General features: G+C 40.1%; 1 protein-coding gene across 3 annotated transcripts; it reads left to right on the plus strand.

Annotated features, from left to right (window-relative positions):
* Positions 1–137: 137 nt before the first annotated feature.
* On the plus strand, positions 138–17,689 carry DNAL1 (dynein axonemal light chain 1). Of its 3 annotated transcripts, none has more exons than XM_065064546.1 (8): positions 138–314; positions 3,132–3,170; positions 6,031–6,140; positions 6,857–6,912; positions 9,672–9,727; positions 10,528–10,654; positions 11,065–11,208; positions 13,686–17,689. In XM_065064546.1, exons 1-8 carry the CDS (start codon positions 312–314, stop codon positions 13,730–13,732), a joined length of 582 nt encoding a protein of 193 aa, XP_064920618.1. In that variant the 5' UTR covers positions 138–311; the 3' UTR covers positions 13,733–17,689. The 3 variants fall into 3 exon arrangements, with proteins under 3 accessions (XP_064920618.1, XP_064920619.1, XP_064920620.1); XM_065064547.1 differs by having other exon boundaries at positions 143–314; positions 11,068–11,208; XM_065064548.1 differs by having other exon boundaries at positions 143–314; positions 11,119–11,208.
* Positions 17,690–18,472: the final 783 nt, after the last annotated feature.

Here is an 18,472-nt window from a genome sequence, read left to right on the forward strand (position 1 = left end):
CGCCAAGCGGAGGGGGCGAGAAGCCCTGCAGCCGGAGTGGAGGGGGGGTGGGAGGGGGTCCGGCCGCCGACCGCCAGGGGGCGTTCCGCGGGAAGACCACCGCGCCCCCTCCGCCGCGTCCCACAATGCATCACGGACCGCCCCCTACGGGACTTCCGGGATGGGACTTTCTCTGTGGCAGCGCATCTCTATGATCGCCAGGTGTGGGTGCCTTCGTGCTCGCTCCCCCCGCCCCGACGTGCCCGTGGCGCTGCGCATGCGCGGGAAGCGGCTGTGCCATAGCAACCGGAGCGTTAACGGTAGCAACGGCAATGGTGGGTCCCGTCAGGGCCGGCGCGGGCACCCGGGCGCCTGGCGGGGAGAGCGCTGGGCCTGCGGGGGGTGGCGGCCGGCCTAGCGGCTGCTGGGGAGCCGGGGCGTCTCCGGGACCTGGGGGTGACTGGCGGGGGTCCCAACGACGGGGCCTGCTCCGGGGTGGGGGTGGGGAGGGCTGGAAGGGGCTGGGGTGTGTGAGCGGCGTCCCCTCAGGTCTGCCCCGGAGCGGTCCCCGCGGAGCGGCTGTGGCACCGCCGCCGCCCGGGACCGAGGGAGCGGTAGCGCGGGGGGACCGAGCCCTTCGCGGCCGGGGCTCCGCCGTGCTGGTGTCTGGCGCCGGGCAGCCCGGGCGCGGCGTAAGCTGGCCAGAACTAGAGGCCTTGGGTAAGGCGGGGGAGTCGTGGCCTGTAACTGCTCCTTGGAAAATGGGTATTTCAGGGACAGATCAAAGTAGTGGGAGAAAATTAATTTTCACCCTGCAGTTGTTGGGAGGCCGGGATGCCATCACATAAAAACCCGAGTTAGTACAGTTAAGGCAGCACTATCTGCAATTATTACACTGATTAGCCTGGTATCTGTTGCTGTGCAAATTCTGTTTTGCTCTATCTAACATATAAATAAATGTATGCAAATTAAGGCAAAGTGTCACTGTTTTACTTTCTCTTGGGGATCTGAATTTTGTAAATACTCTGTGTCCAACAGCCATGTTTTGGCGGGCAACTATTTCTTTTGTTACAACTTCTGCATGTACAGGGATATGTTTTTTCCCCTTAAAGTGTTATGTTTCTTGTTCCTGCAATGTTGATAGTGACTCTTCAGGGTGACAATTTCAGCTTTGGATCACCTGGCATTTTGAATGCTCTAACTAACATGACTTTATTTAATCTAAATACCTGTAGGAAATTTTTAAATATACAGGTCGAGGAACCCTGCAAATAGGCTTCTCAGAGGGAGGTTTCCCTTAAGTAACCTCTCTTGCCAGAAAATAGGGACATTTCAAGTGCACTTCAAAGAAAAAAACAAAATCCTTGATACATGTTTGCTTGATAAGCCACTAGGCTGATTTTCGTATTTCCACCAAATCAGATATTACCCCAGGAGAGACAAGTCAGCAGAGGTCAGGGAAGAAGCTGGTCCTTGTGCTCCTGTGGATGACTAGTTTTAAAGTCCAGTCCTGTTTTAGGCATGAGATTGAAACAGAAGCAGGCACTGGTCATGTAAGTCTGTTCCTGTCTTCAACAGAAGAGTGTCTGAGATCATGTACCTGAATGCCATGACAGTTGGCCACCATAGTTATGAAAAATGCAATGAATTTCAGGTCCAGAAAACCTGGCTAACTGGAAGCCAGCTGTTTTTGCTGGCACGCTGGCAGCTGTTAAAAGGGTTTCATGAAGCTGTTGGCGTGGGAACTAAGAATGTGATCTGAACAGGAGGTCGTGTAGGTGTTTGTCTGCAGCAGACACTGAGGAGATACTGCCATGGCGCAAGTTTGCCAGGTCATCTACACTGTGACCTACAGCTGCTCTCACACAGTATAGGCAGGATTAAAATGAACACCTGTCAGTGGGCAGGAGCAGCTAGAACATCTGAGAATGTTTAGTGATACGTGTTTAAATGAAGGCATATTTGATATCTGAAATGTGTGCTCGGAGTCCTTGGCATTGTTGGGTCTGAGACTGTTGCTGGGTGGGCAGGGGCTGCAGCCATTCTCTCATGTGCAGCTGCCTCAACTGTTGTCTTTTACTAAGGGGTTCAGAGTTTCTAGTGGTCTAGAGTAAAGTACCCAACCCTAAAGCTCTGTGACCGAGGTGATTGCATATAATTTTGCTTGGAAGCTACTTTGTTGCTTTAACTTCTATGGTCTTTTTTTTTTTTTTTTTTTTTATTTTTTTATTTTTTTTTTTATTTGATTACCTGAAAGGCTGCTTCTATCCACATATGGTAGTGCTACACTGAAGAGCAATAGAGATGCGTGGTTTTGTGGAAAGAAGGCTGTTGATCAGTTTTTGTGAAAGATTGGTCTCTGGCACCTTTTTAATCTGAAAGACATCTTGAAATATGTTTAATATTTAGGATATATCAGAGTTTCTCTATATACTACTGTTTTGGATATCGTCGCTTGGTTTTGATAAGTCTGATGTGAGGGAGAAGAGTTGGAGTTAGTGACAACAGAAAGTTGGTCAGTGGGTCAATCCTCTAAAAGCCTTGTACATCAGCTCTCAGTTTTTTTTCTAAGTGAATAATACATGTTTTCACATTTCATGATGTGACTGGACATAAAGTGGTCGGAGAAAAACAAATATAAACAATCCAGATTGCTCTTGATTTTTGACAAGGTGTGTGTTATCTCCCTCAGTGAATCTTAAGAGGCTTCATCATTCTGTCCACTCACTGACTTGCTTTCAGACAGGAAGTTGCTAATGCACAATAATGGAAAGTGTGGCGGGGTTAAGAACATTAGGCCACATTTTTCAGTGCAGTAACTTTTGATGTCTTTGAATTCAATTAAATTTCACTATCAAAGCTAACAAGCAGCATTCCAAAACCCGTGCTCCAGATGGGGCAGAGAGTAAGATCAAGAAGATAATGTCATTGCATTAAGGCAATTGGTTGCTTCTGTAAATGCTACCAAGTACCCCAGAAATTAACCTTACAGGGCAGTGGGGGGTTCCAGTGTGGGAAGACAATACAGTGAAGCAGTAGAAAGGGGTAGACAAGCAGGATAAGGAGAGAGAAGGGAGGGGAGATATGTTTACTGTGATCAAGCCAACTAAAAATTTGCAATGAATATTCATTTAAATTTGTTTCATTTTTAGGCAAAAGCAACAACTATCAAAGAAGCTCTAGCCAGATGGGTAAGTACTAGAACAGTATTTAGCTGCTTTGCAGTACTCCGTGGCATGGGGTTTTACTGTATTCAGCTAAATTTATTTTTCAAACTTACTGTAAGAAATATGTTTGCTTGAAACATTCACTGTAAGGAGTTTCACAAAGTAAAAAATGTATTATTATTATTTAAGTATAATACATTCTGTTGAACTTTCTGTACATTCTTGTTAAATTGATACAGCTTGGTAAAGATGAGCCTGTTTTGCTCACCTGCCTTGTTCTGTTGAATATGCTTTGATAGAAGGCCTGAGACTACAAAGAGGTTTAAAGTTGGGGATGTCTTATGTTTTAATTATGTGCTGTTAATTTTACCTGAGTGCAGTCCTTCCCACAGAATAAACAAGTAGGAAATTCTCCCTGCATTGAAGTCAGCAAAACTTCTGCTATTGTCTTTTAACATAGTGTTCCTCATATTGTGCAGAGCTTAACTCAGAATGAGTTTCATGCTTGTTTTTCTTCTTGACGTACTATGCCAATACAGGCAGTCATTTGGGGCAGTAACTGACCTGGCCTTGGAGCCTTCTGGAAAGCTGTTTGTTGGCAAGGGTGCAGATGTAATTTCAAATGATGATATAGGATGCTCTGGGGTCAGGTTCACAGTCCAGTAAAATCAGTGAGAATCTTTCCCTGGTCTCAGTGAATTTTAGATGAGGGCACAGATGTGCTGTTCAGTGGACATGCACTCTCCTGCTAAATCTGGCCAGCTGCTAGAGCAAGACCTTATAAGTGTTTTGGTCTCAAGAAGATCTGGATGTGAGGCAGTGTGGGCAGGTACAGTTGAAAGCCAGAAGATCTGTAGTATCAGCTCAAGGTACAAGTCTGTAATTGAAGACTACTTCCTTTTTGAATTTTATAATTGTTTAGTACCTTCAGTATTTCATGGGTCTTTTTAGTTATGTTGGTATATTACACAAACTTCACCCTGCTTTCGTAATAAGAATTAGAATGCAACAAATTGCAGACAACGACATTATTAGAGGCGTGAAGTGAGTATTAAAAAATGTTGCTTTTCCTCCCCCACTCTATCTGCCCTCCAAAACCTGAACTCCATGTTTCCTATTAAAGATTTATTTTCCATTTGCTCCTCTGTCACATGTCTCTTGGGGACAATAGACCCGTGTCAGTGAGTTTCCATCAGTGTTAGGCATGAAGTGCTGAATTCGCTTTTCTGTCCATGTTATTGTGGGTGGTTCTAAATCTTCCTGTTACAATTCCTAGTTTGGGTCCACGTGACTTATAAAATTGGATCTGGTGTTCTGTTGCAATCCAGATATTTTTCTTCCCTTTGCCATAAGGGTTTCCTTATATCCTACAGTCGGGGTGACATTAATTAAATTGAAGTAACTTTGGCTTAGCAAACACTTAGCCTGTTCTTAAAAGAGTATCAGGATGTGCTCACTGCTTCCTGCAAGTGCTCACTGCTGGTCACAGGCTGTGGTAGAAGCTCGCTCTCTTTCATGTTTTTAAGAAAAAATGCATTCTTATTTGTTGGTATAAACGGATAGATTATAAACTGAGTATACATGCAAATAGATACAGTGTTATTCTTAGAAAATAAAATGGAAGTTTCACATTTATATAGTGACTTAGTTTGAACACATTCACTATATTCTAGCAAAACATCTGACATGCTTATTTGCTAAATTGCTAATTCTGAGTAAAAATACTATCACACTGAATTTGGACAGAAACTGGAATATAAGTAAATGCACAAGACAACATGCTAGTTTTTTATTGAATTAAGTTGCTTGAAATATTTTGGTACATAAGAGAGAAAATAATGTTATCAAAACTTAATCTTGTGCTGTGGGATTCTTAAAGACTTCTGGGATGCAATTCATTTCATTACAAAGTAGCCATATAAACCAGGCCAGACCTTGGCTATCTCATTTCTCAGTAGCTGCGTAAAAATGGGGGAGAAAACAAGAGTCCTTGTTTTGAAAGTGCAGAGTAGATTTCTCCTTTGTTAATGGACCTCCAGTCCTCCCTCTGAACACTGAGTGAATTGACAAAGTGCTCCCTTTGTGCTGTCAGGGAGGCAGCTGTCAAAACTGGTGGTACTACCTAAATAGATACTTGTTCCAAGTGTTTAGTCAATAATTACCATTACTTCAGAATTTTAAAAGGTTTAACAGAGTATGTTTTTAAATAAACCCAAATGCTGAAGTTGTGGCCATTTTTCTAAAGCTCTGAACTTTTAAAAGTATTTAATCTAGAAAATTATCAACCTACATTGTAAATAAGAAATGTGTCTTTTTCTGTATTCTCTGAAGTGGGAAATCTTCCCACACTCTTTTTTAATGGCTAATTAGATTTTTTTTTTCTTTAGATTCTTAATTCTGTGAATCTGTTGAAGTTTTCCCCCAAAATGTAGTCCCCTGTGTTCAGTTTGTGTTGTGAGTTAGGCATGAGTTCTGAGTTTTCTGGGTGAAGTGGAAAGGAGATTTTTCTGTCTGAGCTTTTAAGAATCTGCTTCTGCTACAGATTTGCTGTAGTTGTGGCTCCTGTATGTCAGTGTAAGAAGTACTGTCATTCAGAATTTTAAACTTCTGTCTATTCTCCATTTCTTTATGGCAGAGGACCCCTTAATTAAATTGCTCAAGTGTAATACAACTTTTAAAATAAAGCATATGTAATGTACAAGTAAGGTAGCCTTCCCCTCTTTATGCTGTGCCAGCAGGAATCTTGATAAGCGGTATTCAAAATGCTTTCTCTTTTCAGTAATATCTTTTACTAGTATATTTGAATTACTTCTATAGTAATTATGTTTATAGTAATTTTTTTAGTATAGTAATTTTTAGTAATTGCACTTTCTCTTTTATTTAGGAAGAAAAAAATGGCCAGAAGGCTTCAGAGGCAAAGGAAGTGAAACTGTACGGTCAGATTCCTCCTGTAGAGAAGATGGATGAATCTCTCTCCACTCTTGTTAACTGCGAGTAAGTTCAGTTAAAAACAAGTTGGAAACCAAATCTCCTTCTCTCGCTCCTTCTCTCTCTCCTTCTCGCTCCTCCTCCTTTCTCTTCTTCTATTTATATTAATTTTCCATTTTTCTGCTCTCCACTGTGCAAATATGTATTTACTATGTCTAAGTGTGGCCTTCAAAGCAGCAGCTTTCTCTTATTTATTCTCAGCTAAGCTTTTCTTTCCACACTCAGTTCCTCTTTTTAATTAAAAGATCTCTGTCACTTAACTGAGATGATGTTAGGACAGATTCTTTTTTGCTATTTGGAACCAGAAAAATTAGATACTGTTTATCAGTATACAGTTACAGGTCCATGTTTGGAGTCCTTCAGCTGGCTGGCACATTCATGACCCATTCCAAAATTTGTGCCAAAAAAAGGAGACCTATGCAGGACTTTCAGAAAGAAATTAGAGCCATTTCAGAAGTAAATGCACATGCATTTGATAAGGCATAAAAAGTTAATCCGATATGTCATGTAAGTAACTCATGGTATTTTCCCAGAAGCTAAATAAAGTTATAAAAGTCTTGATGGTTTGAAGATATTCTAAGTCTGTTTACACATCCAGTTAGTTCACTATCTATTGAGAGAAGAATAGACAGTTATTTCTAATGCAGTGGTGTTTGGACATGAAACTCTTCTGATATAGTGATCCTTTGTATACTATGAATTGATTATTCTTGCTTTTAAAGGAAACTATCGCTGTCTACAAACTGCATTGAAAGAATCGCCAACTTGAGCAACCTGAGTAAGTGACAGTGGTCAATTACGTTTGGTTTTGAGTTGCTTGGATAGGACATATACCATAATTTGTTATATGTTTCCAGCTTTATACCTCTTCTTATCCTTTTTAATTCCTTCCTCTTAGAAAATTAGAGGTGACCTTTACAATGATCAGTCTTACTGGAGAATGCATGTGTAGCAGTAATGGTGTATTAGAGCACGTAGCCCTGGACTAGCCTTGGCAGTTGTCTCACTGTGCAGGTTTAACAACAACAAAATCCATTCAGAAAGCACTTTTGTAACCACCAGTGGGCCTAGTTATGATATTCAACACCTAATAAGTTCTTGGGTGATTTAATGACCAGTTTCCACACTCATGATGGAGATGGTCTGCAGTTCAACAACTCCATAATTGCGGTATTGGTTGTAGTGACGCTGGAGTGTTGGAGACGTGGATGGAAAAATGTTATTTCACTTTGCAGATGACTGGATGTACTTGGTCTGATTTTGTTCACACTTGAAAGGGGTGTGCCATCTGTTTAGAAGGGGAACCGAACTTTTATTTCTTGAGTGGCTGTCCATGAAACCTTGAAACTCATTGGGTTACTGACTTTGGGACAGAAGCCTTAATGGTCTGTCCTCAAGACTTTGACTCTGTGGCACGAGGCTGGCAAAGAGCTGCAAGTTTTGGGCTGGAGTTTCCATGCTTTTTTGTCCCTATCAAACTGCCAGCTGGACAGACAAGAAACCTGGAATCCCATCCTCTCCAGTTATACACTGATCAGGCTGTCAAGGAGCTTGATGAACTTACTTGTTTTCATAACGTGCTCAGAATTCACCCAATTTGCAAATACTATTCAGAGAAAAATATTGCAGTAGTCTTTCCAAAGAACTGTACCGTAATATTTCAAATTGAGTAACTCTATCATGAACAAAAATAATTAGGCAGTTATATATAAAAGTGAAACAGACCAAATATTTTAGTGGGATAAAACATGAAAAGCATTTAAAGTATCTTAAATACTTGTATTAATAAAATGTAGAACCAAAACACTCAGTCTGTACCAAGTATTTGAACCTAAAGCCAGACAAACTAGAACTACATGGTCTGTCTCTTAAAGGTATAGAATATGAGGAACTCACTGTCTCTGTTGTCTTCTGTGGAAGAGAGAGAAAGCAGTGCTTATAGCTATGGAAACAAGACTAATTTTTCCGTATTTGCTATTGCTTATTGCAGAGAGGAAGCTGAGAAACCTTTTTAAGCATCTGTACTCTTTTCAGATGGAAAAGATTGCTATTAATGTATATACCTGATATTGTGGTTATGTCGAGTAGATAATTCTGTGTAATGGATCACAGCCCTGTATCTGTACCTGTGAGGAAGATGTTTTAGGTAACAGCAACAAGTGTTAGTTTTGTGTTTTAGAGAGTGTAAATGTTCCACGAGGGAGATCTTTCTTCTTTTAAAATATAGAATATCTCAGAACAAGAGTAAGAAAAACACTAACAGGAGTTAGAAACAATTTGAAGGCATGATGTTTTCAGCAACCTGTCATTTTTGTATTTGTAAGTATCCTTTCATTTCTTCCAAATTTCAAATGCTGATGCAAAGTCACAATTTATAAATGTGAGTTACAGAGTGAATAGCTAGCTAGACCAAAAGGCCATCTGCCTGCGCTCTCCCCTGTGGATGGGGATCCTATATTAACTATAGTAGAATTAGACTTACTGATTATGATTCTTCATTTTTTGAGCATGATTGTGTATTAAGCTCTTGTGCTTAAAAAGAAGAAAAAAACTATCATTGTACCTCAACTTTTAAATGAAAATGAATCGTCTTGGTTTAGAATATTTGCCAGGTGTGGGTTTATCAGGTGTGATTTCATCCATATGTTTCTTGAGACAGAACATACAGCTGTCTGTTCTAGAGCAGTCTTGAGCCTTCATCTTCAGCAGTCTCTAGCCACTACATGTGGTGTCTATGGAGTATCTGCTGCTACTTGGCTGGAACTTTCATTGGTCTTTCCATTAGCTATTGTACCATGTGTTTCAAATCATTACGCATACAAGAGCAAAACACGATCATTAAGTATTTGGTCCTTAATGCAGTTAACAAGTGTTAAAACATTAATGAAAGGTACAGATTCAAAGTTAACTCAGCTACATGCTGCAACTCAGTTTGCTTATTTACACCTGCAGGAAAGCTTGTGTGAAAAATGAAAATGAGTTATGCAAGCAGACTTGCTGTTTTGTGATAGCTTTGAGTTACACTAGTATTGCACTGAACCCCAGTAAGAACAGCTCTCTTTGGAAGAAGTTTTGATTGGCTTCTAGACTAAACTGAAATGTCTGTCATCAGATATCTGTAAGGCAACTTTATATGTTGCCCCTATTACAGAAATAAAATCTGCTGCCTTAAAACGAGATCACAATAACTTTTGCCTGGAGAAGGGGTATGAACTATGTAGGATCAAAACAAGCAAGTTAGCAGTTACAGTACCAGTACAAGGTGAAATCCTCATTTTTTTTCAGTCATTATCTGAACTGGATTTTGATTAAGTAACCTACACATGAGCATCTTTATGTTCATGGGTGCATTTCTGTGCTGTTCACTGCATCTATACCTGATGGTCTGTGTAGGTCCGGAGGTTCTGTTTCTTTCTTAAGACAGCATGTTCAAAGTGCAGTTTGTTTGTAAGTAGAAGATGGCATTTTACCTGACTTACAGCAGCTTGTTGTGCTAAAAAAAAAAAATAACAAGAAAATTTCTTTTATCTGTTACAGAAAATTTGAGGATTCTGTCCTTGGGAAGAAATAACATAAAGAACTTGAATGGATTGGTATGCAGTTCTTAGTATCAATGCTTCACTAATAAAATGGAGTGCTGTCTAGAATGTAGGATAATTCCCTATGTTCATAAAAGTCTTTGCTGAATTTATGTTATTGCCTAACTATTTATTTTCTCTTTTCTCTATGATCTGTTTACATTGCTTCTCAATTTTTAGGGTTTTGGTTGGTTTGTTGGGCAGAAGAACATTTTTCAATCTTTTTTTTAATGAATATAGAAATTATTTTCTTTCTCAAGAGATACTGTATTTTTCTCCAATAAAATGTTTCTCTTCAAAGCTATTCCCACCTTCAGAGATGCTACATCTCTTAAGTGTGAAATGTAGAGTCAATGTGTTAATGGCTGGTTTAAAAACACCTCTTTTTTGAGAGAATTATGAAAGCAGCTGACAGGTACAAACATATATGGACCTGAAATGAGTCCTTTCCTCAAATTTTATAAAACCCTCTCTAAAGTAGTTGTTAAATTGCATTCACTTAATGTGTACTTGCAGTGCACAAGCAGCCAAATTTGTCTCTTCTGCCCCTATGCCTTAAGAACAACTACTCCAGCCAGCCATTCCTTGTCTTATTCTAATATCAGATTTCTGTCCTCCTAAATATATTTCAGATCCTTTGTTCTTAATTCCCCTAAGTATTTATCGTGCATAATTAGGGATTTGCTTAATAGGAAATGAGGACCAATATACCTTCCTATTTTCTCACATGAGGTGACCTATAGGGAGTGAAGAGAGAATCTGAGGAATAAGGAATATACACTTCTGCTTACCTGAGTAGTCCTGTCATTTTCTAGGAGGCAGTTGGAGAAACTTTAGAGGAGCTGTGGATCTCATACAACTTCATTGAGAAACTGAGGGGTATCCGTGTTATGAAGAAGCTGAAGGTTCTTTATATGTCAAATAATTTGGTGAAAGACTGGGGTAAGGCGCGCCTCTCTATTCTGCAACTTTACCTGTAGTGTGGTGAATGCATGAGTTAAGTCACCAAGTAAAAAATAGTTTGGTATGTTACAGAGTTTTAAATCTCACTGATAAGCCTGCAGATACGTGCAGAATCCCTGAATATCCACTCATGCATGAGAGTAAAAAGAGTTAGAATATTGAATTTAATTTCTAAGCTCAGTGGATTTTGTTCTTTGAATCATCTTTCTCAGACTTCATTTACAATGCATACGTGTTCTCTAACCTGACACCAGTTCAAGCCCAAGCAATCCCTATCCTATTGTATCCCATGCTATTTATGTTTCCACTGAGTTTGAAAGGAAGGTTTGGTGCATATGTACTTTCAGTGTTCCACAATCTGTGTGGTGTTTTCACCTTTGTGGTTGCAGCAGAGTTTGTGAGACTGGCAGAGCTGCCATTACTAGAGGATCTGGTGTTTGTAGGCAATCCACTACAAGAGAAATACGCCTCTGATCAGAACAGTTGGATTGATGAAGCAGCCAAACGAGTACCCAAGCTGAAAAAGCTGGATGGTGAGTTTGGGGCATGAGGCAACGGGTGTGAGTTAACAGCTTAATATGGAGACAACCAAAGGAAAATGAATCATAGCCTCAGAAGTTCATCTGTGTGCCTATCTAATTAATATTCTTCCCTCCTCTCTTTGGAGTTATTCAGAAGTAGTTATTGAGATCCTGGCTGCAGGATATTCTGAGAATGTTTGATGGATTTTTGAGCATTAAATCTAAGTGGTCATGCAGCCCACAGTTGGGCCTCACTCTTGAAATTATCCAGTCAAAGAGTTTTAATGTATTACGAATAGGGAACTAAAACATACATACATACACACACATATATATAAACACATTTAATACTGGTTTCAAGTTCTCCTTGTGGAGTTCACATGTTGACTGCTCTTATTATAACCTTAAGTATTTAGTATTAAATAAGCTAACAAGGCTTTCATCTGCCAAGTTGAATCACTGTTTTCCCAGCAAATTTGATTTACAGTTTTTCCAACAAAAGAGGGTGACATGGGAGGATGAGGATAGATATGTTCTGTTTTGCTTCTGGTGTAAGGGAAAGTTTTCAAAACTTTATGCAAGTTTCGTAAATGCCTGAGTATCCTCCTCTGTGCAGTGACCCTCAATTTGTGAGCTATCCTCTTCACTGATATGAAAAAATATTAAAGTATGTCCTGATTAGTGACTAAAAGTGAGATAATTTAAAAATATTTTTTCAAACATTGTTAATGGAGATGGTAGCGGGTCACGGTTCTCTGCTGTTTACTAAAGCAATGAAGAGGAGAGCAGGACTGGTAACACTGATAAAAAGCCAGAGTAGCAGCAGGGAAGGTACAAGTGTGGGAATGGTGACAAGAGGACAGCTGCATTTCAGGGAGCAAGAGATGGGAAATCAAAGTCAGATCAACTGAAGTACTAAGAACTACTGGGAAGTGGAAGCTTGCTGAGAGAAGTGTACTGCTGTGGAGGATGGCCTGCAGTAGTTCCTTTGCTGTTGTAGCAGAAAATGTTGTGAGAATGAAACAAAAAATAGAAGAGGGCACATATCTGTATGGGCAAGGAGTGAGCTTGTTAGTATAAGGTTAGATCCTTAGTTTCTTAAGCATTCCCACAGCCTGGAGCAGTGGGCAGCTCTGAATGAGGCTGGTATGTTTCCTATGCAATGTAGAAAGAGAGGATGGTATGTAAGAGTGGAAACGACAAAAACTAGAATGTTGAGAAAAAAATGTCAGAAACACTGTAATTGGCCATAAGGTTCTTCCTGTTACACTGTCCCAGGATCCTGTTATGCTTATGTACTGTATGTGAGATGACTAATATGGGGGCCTCAAAATTATTGAAATGGTTGAAGATGTACTGGACAAAAAAAAAAGCATTGAAGGTCTGTCAGCACATGGGCATCTCCTTCCTGTTAGTTTCTCTGCCAGGAACCCTGCTCAGCCGTTAAGTACCTAAAAAGCAACAGAAACCAGGCTGTGGTGGTTTATTTTCTGTTTCCTACCTCTGAAAAAAGAAACAGAGCACCCCAATCATACAGTAAGCAAAGGGCTCTCACCACAAAGCCTCACCATAGGTCAACTCTGTGCCTCAAGCTGAGCAAAGCATCAGTGTGACCCAGTTCCCATTACCCAGGTGACAGCACAGGTAAATAGACATAAACCTTCACGCCCCTTGTACTAGTTATTTAGGCATGCGTTTGATTGTGTTGTTTCAGCGTGCTGTGAGCTTACCTGTACCATTGGGGTTTGCTACTGTGGGGAAAATTTATAACTTGATACATCTTTTGGGGGGCTATTAGCATTTCAACTTATTTTAAATTCATGAGCCCATAACTATGAAATGGTGTGAACCCTGCAGGCTGCCGCAGTCTGATGTGCCCTAGCTCAACATGGCAGTTAAAAGGTGATTTATTTTTTTTCAGAAGTACCCAAGGGGTATAGGCTATGATGCTACTGTGCAGTGCAGCTTTATCGACATCCAAGTTATCCCTAAGAGATGTGACCATATTGCTTCTTGGATCCACATTAATATAATTGTGTTTTGTAGTCTGGATATCCTAGTTAGGTATCTTTGAGGAGGTATCCCATTTTATTTGGTCATGTATGTCATGGAAATAGCAGCACAAAGTAGGGGCCCAACAAGAGAAGTGCTAGTTGGTTGTTAGCCGTTGAACTGACATGGTGCATCTCCCAGTGACCAAGTTAGGCTGATCTTTGCAGGTCCTGCTTTAGTACCTTTTAAATTCCATGTTACCTGAAACATTGGAAAAACATCCAACAGAATATCTCATCAGCTGAAGGCTTTAGTTAAGAGCACTTCAGGTGTGCAGAAGTTCATGTCAGTTGGAAGCAGTGGCAGAAAATACAACTCTTTCCTCTTTCTGCCAGTCGGACTCTTCCCAACAGTCCAGATTAAATATCTCTTTCTCTGCATAATCTATTTGTAAATCTTTGCAGATTTTTTTCCCTCTTTTTTTTTTTTCCTCTTAGGTACCCTACTTATTAAAGAAGAAGAAGAGGAAGAAGGAGCAAACTGATGACACTGTCTTGTTGGGTATTTAATTATTTAAGTAACTCCAGATAGCTCAGCACATAGAACTTTTATATAAATGTTTGTTTTGAAGAAAATTTTTGGCAAGTTTTGAAAAGACCAGCTTATCTCCACAGTCTCTCACCCAAAGAGTTACCAAAATTTGGGCACACCAGTTCTGTCAAGCTTATGACACCTGCTATAGAGACCAGTGGAGCTGAGTTTGTCTGCTCTTCCTCTAGAAAGAGATCTTTACCTAAACTAATACATAGATGGTTTTAATCCCTGATTAGTGGTGCTTGTTATTCACTCTTCGGTTATATAGAACCATTTTAGCTTGTTCGGTGCAGCTGACCAACATTATCATTGGAAACACTGAGGCCAAGAGAACATTATTGTGGTTTAGAGACGTGTTACAGGCTTTGCTGTGTTTAATTTTGTCATGGGAATCCATCAGTGTTTTAAATATGCAAGTCAGTTTGCCTTTTCATCCCCTTAACTGTTATGCCAAACAAGCCCAGTAGTTGTGAACGCACAAAAAAATTATTGGTCTGATGATTGCTTGTTACTGGCCTTAAGTTTTGAATTGGGCTTCCCACATTGGAACTCAACTGCATTGCTTAGAAGGCCATGTATAACTTATGTATTTATTTATTTTGAAGAGGCAATGGGAATTCTTTGCATGGTTTCAATGAGACTAAAATATCTGCTAGCTTTTTTTGTTGTTGTTTTTTACTAAGAAATTATTTTATATTGGAATATGTGGCCTGTTAGCTGACAGCTGGTTCTTAGTTTTTGTTTGGGTCACCGGTAGACATAATCCTTCTCCGCTCTGGAATTTTCCTATAACTAAGTAGGCTGATACTAATACAGAAACAAGCAGTGAACAGAAGACCTGGGTTTGAGGACAGAAAATGTTGGTTTTGGGGATATTCATTTTTTGTGAAAGCACCGGTGTGAGCAGTGAGAGAAAGTGCATGTAGTCAGTGGGGCAGGTGAGATGAGATGGAAAGTGGGCATTGGAAACGAAAGTATTGAAGACGTCCTAAATGTGCTGCATTACAGGGTAGCCAGTTTTAGTAAAGCCCCATTATATGGCAGGTAACTATTTCTAGTGAAATGCATTAAACAATGATGAAGACATACCTGGTTGTACTGTTGGATGCCAATAGTGTGGGGTTTTTTCTTCTCTTCCGAGAACAGATGATGTCACCTGAGCAGATTTTTCTGCAGATTGTTTTTTGTTTTTTAAAAGCTTTTCTTCTAATTCACGGTACCATCTCTGTTTAAATTAAAATGGTGACAAGTGTAGCTGTGGGTTCCAGACCAGGCAGAAAGGCTGGAGGCGGAACACCACTCTTAAATATTTTGTTTGTGAAGGTGTTGAAATCTTGGAAGTCATGGTCAGAGATTAAAAGGTACAATTGGCCCACAAAACAGTGTTATGGGACTCAAGCTCCAGGTATAATTGTAGCAGAAGAGAGTTCTCTCTCTAATTAATTTGTAGGTGAACAGTGTGAAGTAGAAGATTACAAGACAATCAGAGTTTAGTTTCAATATATTGCTAGTTATTCTATGATTGTTAGAGGAATTCTTAAGCATTCCAACTTAAATTGGCAATTGCTGATAAAGCTTGAGTTTTATTTAGATCTGTTGCTTAAAATAAGGTCAAGAGAGCAATGGCAGAAACTGTGGACATTCTTTACCTAGCACAAACTATTTCCAGGCAGCTGTTCTCTTGACCAGAAAGCAGTTTTCTCACAGGCAACTTTATATTTGTACGTAATTTCTTTTAGAATTATTAAGTAAGCTTTATCGTTAGTAAAGGCACCATTGACCAAGAAACAGGATGAGAGAGTGCGTAGTCAACAGCCGTTTCATATTGGCTTCTTTTAAAACTTCAGCCATTCCATTCACTTGCAACCAGCCACTTTTGGCAAAGGGGATGTGATTTGGTGGTATGTGGCCTGTGACACACTCAGCCTCTACTGACCCCGCCTGCTGTGGTGGGGCAACAGGGTTGACTTGTGTCCTTGATGACTGTAATTGAAGTGTGGTTAACCTGAGCCACAGCTTGAGCGGAGCAAAACTTGACTTCTGAATACTTCCAACCAATGGAAATGCCAAATTGATCTATGTGTTTGGAGACATTTTCAGAACAGACCATACAGTGCTCTTGTCCTAGTGCCTGGCCACAACGAAAAGTGTTTGAACTGCTGTAGCTGGTCTCTCCTAGCACAATGTCTACAAGTCTGGTATGTACAGCGATGTTAGCTCCTCAAATGGAATGTGACAGGAGAGAGTGAGCGATGAGCACACAGTCCAGTGCCAGGTAATCCTGCTGGTTGAATTTTTAATATCTAAATATGGTCCAAGTCCGTACATTTCTGAAGGTTGTGTTGGATACAGCAAATACTCTACACTTTGGCTATTTTGGGACATTTTGAGAGCACTGTTCTCACTGTGTGGTGATGATTGGAACGAAACATAGCTCCACTGCCAAGACATGAGGGGTAAGAGCAGTTCCTGGCTCATGTAAGTGACCAATACAGGCTGTTCTATGGGAGCAGTCCAGGAGCTATTGCAGTTGATGGTGGAGCTGTGGGCATTGTGTGGACCACTCACAGATTTAAGAGCAGAAATTCTCTCGTGCTTTTTTGGGGGCTGCATTGTAATTGCCACCAAAAAAAATAATTGTTGAAGCAATGGAGCATCTGGACTCAGCACAATTATAACAGCAGTAAGGAACACTTGCAATAGAAGGCTTCCCTCGCCTTTCACCCTTCATGCTGTGATGAATTAGCATATAATTTAAAACCCTTCTGATACAACTATATATCTCAATGAAACAACACAGTCAGAGAAGAACAAACTGTGGCTCTCATTTGTCAGGAGATGCTTCAGCTCAAAGCTGGGTGGAAGGTTCAGCTTAATGGTGCTTTGCCTGATGAATCATTATTACTCTCAAGAACAAATCAACACCCCCCCTTAACTTTTTCTCCTCCAAAATAAGTTTTCCTAAATCTTAAAATTTGCACTTTAAAATTCTGCACTGGATGTGGTGGAAGACATACACAGGTGGTAGAACTGAAGCAGCCGCTTTGCACATTGATGGTGCTACACCATGTGGTGTGTAAGCTAACAGCAAAGCTCGGCCTGCGCACCCATAGGGAGCGGCTCAGCAAAGTGTCAAAACGCTCGTCTTTTGGTGTTACGCTTTGCTCTTCCCTATCGCACCACATCCAGTAAAGTCGTAAGCACATTATTATTCATGGATGAAAAGAGCACCCATGTAAAACTTGCAAGCCATGTGGAATTCTGCTTTTCCCAGTGAAATTATGGAGGATTAGCATCCACTTTATTACTTAGAGAAAGATTCTAAAATTAAATTAGTGGTAGGAAATAGCTAGGGTTTTTACTTGCTTGTTAGCACATTGACCCCTCTTCAAAGAGCTGATGTATGCCGTGATTATATTGAGAACTGCTGGAAAAGTGTGAGAAGAGACCTGAGAACCAGCAGATGACTCAGGTTACACTAGAAGTAGATGCATCTAGAAAAATCTTCAAGCAAGAGAGCACTTTTAACATCCCCTTTGACTATCTTTTGTATACAGTAATTTTGTAGCATGACCAACCTGTTAAATTTGCTGTGTTTAAATTATTTAGGCGTATGTTTGTAAATGTTATTCTGTGAAACTTGTTTAAAAATAATATAACATTATTTTTTACAAACATCTTTGGCTGTTGTGTAATGAAATAGTTCAGTTTGTGAAGAGTGTTCAGAAATTAAATTTTGTTCTCATTAAACTTTTCTAGCTGCTCAGGGAGCAACATATTTATAGTATATAAATGCTGTTCCTTATTGCCTCTATATTTTAGAATAGAAAATAACTTAGACTTTTAAAATGCTGATATATTGTGATTGTTGTCATCTGACATATAAATATTTTTCAGTCTTTTAAGACACTGGTTGTCAGACTTTGTTCTTAGGTCTTAAAAGAAAAGTCATCTACTGCTGTACAGGGAAAAATCCAAACAAGTTAAGTAAATGGCTGCCCTTTCTTCAGTACAAAATTACTAATTCACTTCACATTTAAGTTCTGTTCTGTTAACAGCAATATACTATCAATTCCATTAAAGCAGGACAAGAGAAGGTTAAATGATTGATAAACTTCTGTCATAGAAATTTTAGCCTTCAATAGACAGTGTCACTGAAATGTAATTTCAAAACTTGGATATAAAGAACAAGCTTTCTACAGTTTTGGGCCCGTCACTACAAGACAGACATTGAGGTGCTGGAGAGAGTGCAGAGCAGGGTGACAAAGTTGCTGAGGGGCCTGGGGCACAAGTCTGATGAGGAACAGCTGAGGGAACTGGGGCTGTTTGGCCTGGAGAAAAGGAGGCTGAGGGGAGACCTGATCGCTGTCTACAACTACCTGAAAGAAGGTTGTAGCATGGAGGGTGCTGGTCTCTTCTCCCAAGTAGCAAGTGATAGGATGAGAGGAAATGGCCTCAAGTTGCACCAGGAGAGGTTTAGATTGGATATTAGGAAAAATTTCTTCATGGAAAGGGTTGTCAGGCACTGGAACAGGCTGCCCAGGGAAGTGGTGGAGTCACCATCCCTGGAAGGTGTTTAAAAGACATGTAGATGAGGTGCTTATGGACATGGTTTAGAGATAGACTTGACAGCACTGGGTTAATGGTTGGCCTTGAAGGTCTTAAAGGTCTTTTCCAACCAAAACAATTC

This window comes from Columba livia, chromosome 5 (assembly GCF_036013475.1).
Source record: "Columba livia isolate bColLiv1 breed racing homer chromosome 5, bColLiv1.pat.W.v2, whole genome shotgun sequence".
NCBI classification, from domain to species: Eukaryota; Metazoa; Chordata; class Aves; order Columbiformes; family Columbidae; genus Columba; species Columba livia.